Source organism: Oncorhynchus keta, unplaced genomic scaffold, assembly GCF_023373465.1.
Source record: "Oncorhynchus keta strain PuntledgeMale-10-30-2019 unplaced genomic scaffold, Oket_V2 Un_scaffold_584_pilon_pilon, whole genome shotgun sequence".
Classification (NCBI taxonomy): Eukaryota; Metazoa; Chordata; class Actinopteri; order Salmoniformes; family Salmonidae; genus Oncorhynchus; species Oncorhynchus keta.
In genome coordinates, this window is record NW_026290969.1 from 104,110 (window position 1) to 112,815 (window position 8,706).

General features: G+C 40.6%; 1 protein-coding gene across 8 annotated transcripts in view; it reads right to left on the reverse strand.

Annotated features, from left to right (window-relative positions):
* Positions 1 to 8,330, reverse strand: part of LOC118361440 (RNA-binding protein 39-like) — a 28,440-nt gene extending 20,110 nt beyond the window's left edge. The window contains exons 1-7 of one of the 8 annotated variants that reach the window (XM_052517175.1): positions 8,026 to 8,329; positions 5,940 to 5,996; positions 5,561 to 5,613; positions 4,662 to 4,811; positions 4,275 to 4,327; positions 3,495 to 3,665; positions 2,005 to 2,132 (exon numbers count right to left, since the gene is read on the reverse strand). In XM_052517175.1, coding sequence (XP_052373135.1) covers positions 2,005 to 2,075 — 71 coding nt within the window. In that variant the 5' untranslated portion in view covers positions 2,076 to 2,132; positions 3,495 to 3,665; positions 4,275 to 4,327; ... (2 more) ...; positions 5,940 to 5,996; positions 8,026 to 8,329. Of the gene's footprint in view, positions 1 to 2,004; positions 2,133 to 3,494; positions 3,666 to 4,274; positions 4,328 to 4,661; positions 4,812 to 5,560; positions 5,614 to 5,939; positions 6,011 to 8,025 lie in introns of those variants that run through there. The other 7 variants (XM_052517174.1, XM_052517176.1, XM_052517177.1 and 4 more) reach the window with 7 other exon arrangements.
* Positions 8,331 to 8,706: the final 376 nt, after the last annotated feature.

Below are 8,706 nucleotides of genomic sequence, written 5' to 3' on the forward strand. Positions count from 1 at the left end.
TAAGCATAGACTAGAAATCACTGGCCACTTTAAGGAATGGAACACTAGTCACTTTAATAATGTTTACATATCATGCATTACTCAGCTCATATGTATATACTGTATTCTATACCATCTTTACCAGAAACAAGGCTCTCACCGTTGCTGCTTGTTCAGCCCCCAGCTGTGTCCTGGACACCATATGTGAATTGATCGCCCCCCCATCTATCTTCAGAGTTCGTACTGTTAGGGGACCTAAACTGGGACATGCTTTAACACCCCGGCTGTCCTGCACTAAACTAGATGCCCTCAATCTCAAACAAATTATCAAGGAACCTACCAGGTACAACCCTAAATCCATAACCATGGGCACCCATCCTGCCCTCTAAATACACATCTGCTGTCTTAAACGAGGATCTCAGCGATCACTGCCTCATTGCCTGCGTGTGTAATGGGGCCGCGGTCAAACGACCACCATCATCATGGTCAAACGCTCCCTAAAACACTTCAGATAGCAGGCCTTCCTAATCGACCTGGCCCGGGTCCTCTAGAAGGATATTGACCTCATCCCGTCAGTAGAAGATGCCAGTACTCTTCAAAAGTGCTTTCCTCACCATCTTAAATAAACATACGCCATTCAAAAAACATTAGAACTAAGAACAGATATAGCCCTTGGTTAATCCCAGACCTGACTGCCCTTGACCAGCACAAAAACATCCTGTGGCATTCTACATTAGCATTAAATAGCCCCCGCGATATGCAACTTTTCAGGGAAGTAAGAACCCAATATACTCAGTCAGTTAAGAAAGCTAAGGCTAGCTTTTTCAAACATAAATTTGCTTCCTGGGACACTAAAGTCCATGGAGAATAAGAGCACCTCCTCCCAGCTGCCCACTGCACTGAGGCTAGGAAACGGTCACCACTGATAAATCCACTGTAATTGAGAACTTCAAAAGCATTTTTCTACAGCTGGCCATGCTTTCCACCTGGCTACCCCTTACCCCGTCCAACATCTCAGCACCCCCTGCAGCAACTTGCCCAAGACCCCCCACCCCCACCCCTTCTCCTTTACCCAAATCCAGACAGCTGATGTTCTGAAAGAGCTGCAAAATCTGGATCCCCACAAATCAGCTGGGCAAGACAATCCACGTAAATAATTGCAACCCCTATTACTAGCCTATTCAACCTCTTTCGTATCATCTGAGATACCCAAAGATTGGAAAACTGCCGCGGTCAATCCCCCTCTTCAAAGGGGGAGACACTCTAGACCCAAACTGTTATAGACCTATATCCACCCTGCCCTGCCTTTCTAAAATCTTTGATAGCCAAGTTAACAAAAAGATCACCGACCATTTAAAATCTCACCATACCTTCTCCACTTTGCAATCTGGTTTCCGAGCTGGTCACGGGTGCACCTCAGCCATGCTCAGGGTCCTAAACGATATAACCGCCATTGATAAAAGACAGCACCTGTGCAGCCGCCTTTTTCGACCTGGCCACGGCTTTCGACTGTCAATCACTGCATTCTTATCGACAGATTCAATAGCCTTCACTTCTCAAATGACTAAGTTAATGCTCTTCAACCGATTGCTGCACACACCCTCCCGCCCGACTAGCATCACTAAACTGGATTTTTCTGACCTAGAATATGTGGACAACTTCAAATACCTAGGTGTCTGGTTAGACTAAACTCTCCTTCCAAACTCACATTTAAGCATCTCCAATCCAAAATTAAATCTAAAAACGGCTTCCTATTTCGTAACAAAGCCTCCTTCACTCATGTTGCCAAACATACCATCTTACCGATCCTTGACTTTGCCGATGTAATTTACAAAATAGCCCCCAACACTCTACTCAGCAAACTGGATGTAGTCTATCACAGTGCCATCCGGTGTCACCAAAACCCCATACACTACCCACCACTGTGACCTATATGCTCTCGCTGGCTGGCCCTCACTACATATTTGTCGCCAAACCCACTAGCTCCAGGTCATCTATAAAAGCCTTTGCTAGGTAAAGCCCCACCTTAGTTCACTGGTCACCATTGCAGCACCAACACGTAGAACGCGCTCCAGCAGGTATATTTCACTGGTCATCCCCAAAGCCAACACTGCCGTTGGCCACTTTTCCTTCCAGTTGTCTGCTGCCAATGACTGGAACGAATTGCAAAAAAATAAATAAAAAAATAAATCACTGAGGCTGGAGTCATATGGAGTCACTCTCGCTCTCTAACTTTAAACATCAGCTGTCAGAGCACTGTACCTGTTCATGGCCAATCTGTAAATAGCACACCCAACTACCTCATCCCCATATTATTACTTACCCTCTTGCATCCCAGTATCTCTACTTGCACATCATCATCTGCACATCTATCACTCCAGTGTTAATGCTAAATTGTAATTATTTCACCTCTATGGCCAATTTATTGCCTAACTCCATACTCTTCTACATTTGCACACAATGTATATAGATTTTCTATTTTTTTCTATTGTGTTATTGACTGTGTGTTTTTATTTTTTTATTTCACCTTTATTTAACCAGGTAGGCTAGTTGAGAACAAGTTCTCATTTAAAACTGCAACCTGGCCAAGATAAAGCATAGCAGTGTGAACAGACAACAACACAGTTACACATGGAGTAAACAATTAAGTCAAGAAAAAGGGGAAATTTAGAGTCTATTTACATTGCAAAAGGCATGAGGAGGTAGGCGAATAATTACAATTTTGCAGATTAACACCGGAGTGATAAATGATCAGATGGTCATGTACAGGTAGAGATACTGGTGTGCAAAAGAGCATAAAATAAATATAAACAGTATGGGGATGAGGTAGGTAAATTGGGTGGGCTATTTACCGATAGACTTACAGCTGCAGCGATCGGTTAGCGATTGTTTATGGGTAACTCTTGTTTTTGTCACGCTGCTCTGCTTTATCTTGGCCAGGTCGCAGTTGTAAATGAGAATTTGTTCTCAACTGGCCTACTAGGTTAAATAAAGGTGAAATAAAATTATACTGTATCTTAGTCCGTTCCGCTCTGACATCGCTTGTCCATATGTATAGTCTTAATTCATTTTGCTACACCCGCAATAACATCTGCTAATCACATATGTGACAGATACAATTTGATTAGAAAGGCAACAAACTACGACACTTAAATACACAACCAGGTTTCATTTCATCATCAACACTAAGTTTAGACAACAGCTTTCACAGTGGAAAACACAAATTATGTCCAAGGAGGAGACATAGCAGATTATTCCAACTCATTTTTGTCTGTAGACAACACAAGACATAAGGAAGCCCAAAAATTGTGACACAGGAAAAAAAAAGAAGACATAAGCGTTTCCCAAACTCAGTCCCCAGGAACCAAAGAGGTGACGTTTTGGTTTTTACCCTAAACAGCTGACTAAAATTATCCAAGCTTGATGATCAGTTGATTATTTGAATCAGCTGTGTAGTGCTTGGGCAAAAAATGAAATGTGCAAAAAGGCCTGGCGGAAAAGCCTGCATTACGTACAAGGGGCCCTGGCGTCCTCTGTAGCGTCCAGCATGTTCCCTGCTACGGGAACCACTGCGTCGGCGTTCTTTACTGCGGCTGCCTTTCTTCTCCGGACTCTTCTTCCCATCTTTGCTGTAGCACTTGTCAGAGCTCGGGCTGCGACTATTCCTACGATGGCTCCTCTTTTTCCTGGAACACAGGATGACATTCAGGGTGCAGTCACACAACACAATTGGAAACGGATACTTCAGACATCTAGCCATCACTGATGCCGTTTCCAAACGGTTACATGATTGAAACATGACTTGTAGCAACTGACAAGATAAATCAAAACTCATTTTATTTGTCACATGTGCCAAATAGAACAGGTGAAATGCTTACTTTTACAAGCCCCTAAACAACAACGCAGTTAAGAAAAATAAACAAAAATAAATAAAAGTAACAAATAATTAAAGAGCATCAGTAATATAACAATAGCGAGGCTATATACACATGTGTTACCGGTACGGAGTCAATGTGCTGGGGCAATGGTCAAGGTAATGTGTACATGTATGTAGAGTTATTAAAGTGACTCTGCAGAGATAATAACAGAGTAACAGCAGCTGAAGGGGGGTCAATGCAAATAGTCTGGGTAGCCATTTGACTAGATGTTCAGGATTCTTCTGGTTTGGGGGTAAAAGCTGTTTAGAAGCCTCTGACCTAGACTTTATAGCGCTCCCGTACCGCTTGCTGTGCGGTAGCAGAGAGAACTGTCTGTGTGGAGATGGTTTAGCAAAGAGTTTAAAAATCAGTACTTACTTCTTACTACTGCGCTCTTCATTTCCATTAGCACTAGAGGACTTTATTTCATCCTAAGCAGGGTTGATAGAAGAACATCATGAGGATGTAGAGGAAACATTGCAAGTCGTCAGGGGTGAGGGAGGGAACAAGAAAATACAGAACATAACCATTAGGTTAAAATACTGTTAACATTAATATGTTTGGACAAGTATGTAAGGGGGTCCTTCTACAGCCCCTGTAGAGTTCCATTCCAATTACTCCCCCTGCTGTTATAACTACATATCATACAGTACTCAATCCAACCAAAAGTCAAAGTAAATGGGAAAAATATATACTATTTTGGCATGATACAGTAAGTTATGGGAACAGTTTGGTCATCTCAACCCCACCCCTCCTTTGTCGTACCAGCACCACTATCTGTTCCTAAGCCCACTGAGACCATGCTTGGCCCACAGCCGCTAAAAGAGATCCTGTGGTTGATGTCAGTCCAGTGATCTTCACCCATTTTCCTTCTTGGACTGTAAGAGTTCGATGCCACCTCTGTCACATCTCGCCCTGAAGCAAACAGGGATTCACACTGCTTAGTAATATGGACTCCCAAGTAAAACTGAAGAAAAAAAAATCTACTAGTTTAGCCTCATGTTAAATGTCCTATAATTTTTTTGTGCCAGCTGAATGGAGATGTTTGTATTTGAATGGCTTGAATTTTATGAGGGGAAAAATACTCATACTGGTGAAATCATTAACTAAATGTATAATAGAAAGGAAACCTTGAAATAAATCTTACAAATAAATAGTAAGAAAATAAACGTAAAATATTACTGGTGTTAAAAGGCATGCAAAGTCAAGATGCTGATTTACAAAATCAGAAACCATCACAATAGACTTAGGCAGGGAGACAGTATTCATATTTTAAAATAATCAATAGCTTGTTTTGTTGACCTTGGGAAAATCATGACTACACATTTAAGCCTTATTTGTTAATAAGTGATATACTATAGAGAAGACTAATCTACTATAGCCAAATGTAAGGGTAAAATAGGTACTTGTGCATGTAAGGCCTATTTTTTAGGTCAGACTTACATGATTGAGACTGATGCATAACAAAAGGTCACGTATATAAATAGAATATGTGCCAGAACTACTGGTACCACAGTAATTATATTTCTATGGGTCAATCCAACTGTAACATTAGGTGTAAACATTGTGAAAATGCCTTTAGCTACCATGTCAACAGAAAATGTGAATATTGTCTCCTTTGCATGTGGGGTAAAATGTGCTGATTATCATCCATTTGCATTCACCTTGTGGCAACCAAACAGGTGATAAGATGTTCTAAGATGAAGCTCTTTTTGTCCTAGGGGATCACAGTACATCAATACATTGCTAAATTACTACCTTACACTCTCCCCCCAACACACAGTTCTCACTCGAATCAAAAGGTGAGAGAAGAGGAGAGATATTGTTAGGCAAGTCTACAAAGAGAGAGAGTTGGGCATTTATTCAGACTTTTAAGGATTATGTCAATGCATCACACACCTCATTCAAACGCTGAGAGGCACAAACAACCATTTAACCATAAATAATAGCAACATATCTCTGAGCAGCAAGATGATACAAGACCAGCAAATAGTGAATGCGCAAAAAAACATAGCTACAAACCTGGCAATTCTAGCTACCCACCTTTTTGTATGGAGCCTCTATCATAGCCTCAACATCAAAGTCATCTGCCATGGTCTCCTGAAAGAGAAAACCTGATACAATCAAGTCAGAACATCAGTCATGAGATATACATATTTCTGTGTTTATCTAGATACTACAACTGACACAGAAAATAGGGGTTAGCTGACAACGTCACAAAAACGATGTGCACACTTAATTGGGGCAGAAGTCTGTGTTGTTGTGATTCTGGATGGCCAGATAGCTAGCAACAATGACAAGAACCTGCCATGTGGGGAATCGTAGGTGGCTCGTTTCAGCTTGTTCTTGATACCATGTCTTGTTTTGACTGGTGTCACGTCTATGTTAATATTGCTCAAATTCGTTAGCTAGCTAACCAATCAACGATGTATGAGAGACAAGTGCTCATTGTGAAAATGTATTTACGTTTTCAATAAACATTGGAGACAAAATATTGTTTACATGTTGTCAATCTAGCCAAGCCGATAGCTTGCTTAGCTAGTTGGTCTAATTTGAATAATATACTAGTCAGAATAGATTCAGACCCTGCTTGCTTACAGCTGCACTGAGTTGGACAGGTTTCCTCTTTAAATTAAGACACCACGGTGCCGGTCTTGTGCCGAAAATCCCACCCATCCTTCGCGTGAACGCGTACACACTGATCTTAGAAGCAGAAAGCATTTTTTATTTGTGTCCTTCAAGGCAGATGTCAATGAGCACGTTAGACGTCCTTTCCCTTTTTTTAATGGCGGATTGATCAAAAAGTGTATTAGTCTATAAATAAATCTTTGCAAAAATTCGTAATCTCTCCCATGTCTTATTCGACTGGTATAATGAGACACAAGTGGCACCATACTAGTCAGTGTAAACTCCCAGTTCTGCATAAATATGTAAATAATATGGCCACCTAACTTTATATGAATGCCCGTAACAGGCTGTAATTTTTATTCCGTAGACGAATTACCACATTAAGTATCTGATTTGTATAAAGTAGTATAAAAAGTTGTATTCTAATTTCATAAATTGTTACAAACTCAGTTTTGCATAAATCATTTTGATTTGTTAATATGACCACCCTACCTTAAATTGGTCTTAAATTACTCTAGTTGTGTATTCCATACTGGCTAGTTTGTATAATATAGCATTTTACTTTATTTGATTCAATTGTGTTCTACATCAGCTCTGAAAATGGCAAAACAATATGACCACCATATCTTGAGATATTGGACAAAACGTGTTGAATTTAACCCAGACAAGTGATTTGGTGCCATTATTGACTAGGGATTAACATTGGCCTGTCTGCAACCTTTTTGACTTTCTCTGATAACTTAAAAATAATATCTCAGCAATGGTAAATCCTATTCTCATGGAATACTGTTCTATGTTACCATAACATGAATTTTGTCCCCCAGCACCCTAGGAAGCCTGTCCGAACTTAGAGCAGCTGTAAACAAGCATAGGGTCAGAATCTATTCTGATTAAAATTATACCGAGCAGTACCAAAAACAGTACAGTATGAAGATGGGCCAAATCTGCTTGTCCAATAGAAATCCCCGATCACACTTGTAGGCGAATCCATGGCGAATCCACGAACTCATATTTAGTAAACGTCACCGAGTCTAACAGTCATCATGTGCAAGCCGTTAACTCGTCAGTCTTTCGATAAAACATTTTTTGACAAATGAAAACGTGTCAGTATGTCACTTTCACGATGTTGGAGTAATAACACGCCCACAACTACCTATGACATTGGCTCAAATCTAGGTTGTGCATTTTAAGATTTCGAGAAGAACTAAGGAATAATCTTAGGAATAATCTTCTCAAACCCCGGTTTGTGTCGCAAGCGTTCCCGGAAGTCTCGCCTCTAGGTTTAGAAACTCCTGACAGTACGGAGCCTCACATTACATCAGCCCTTTACAATCTGCTAGCTAGCACATTACTGTCCCTTTTTTAGACCAGCAAGAACCATGTGGAACTTAACTAGCTACATGGCTTACTACCAATATGTTTTCTAGTAACGCTAGCTAGCTAAACAACGTTAGCCAAAATCTGTCAGGAAGATTTTTAATGGTAACGTAAACTAACTTACCGCATGGATTTGTCCCAACGTCTGCTTCTTCTGTGACGAGAAACAATTAAGTTAGCTAGCAAACTTATAAAACCAGCCAGTGAACTAACGTTAGCCAACTACGTCTTCAGGATAAAATTGGCCAAATATGACCTCGGATTCGCCTGCTGCTGTTCTTCCCAACAACACACAACAGCTTTTAAAAAAATGCTGTCGTTCCGCGCTACTGTACAGTAGCTAGAAAACGAAATTATTAACAGCAGCCAGTAATGAATTCAGCCTTATATTACCTATCTATAACGTGTATAACTTGTTTTGCGTTTGAAGTTCATTAGCGTCTCTAAAATGGCGTTCTCTCGTTTTATCAACACGCGATGAGCGTGGTCCTATCCAGTGTTGGCAACTCAGTAAGGAAAGCAGCCATTGGCTGTCCTAGAAGTCGCTAAATACGTCATCACCACATTTGCATAAGTAGCCTTGTGCATGTAATTGTGATGGAAGCTGTAGGAGAGGAACAACGTCGTGGGGGAGACAAAAAGTGAGTAAAAAAAACACCCTAAATATGTTAAGAACTACAGATGAACTTTCTTCTGTCGTTTCTTGTTTTTTTTATATTGTAATGACCTGACTAGATCATAAATGAACAATTGTCCAGACAGAAGCTTGAGTTTACGAATTGACGGTTTATTACACCAACTTTAC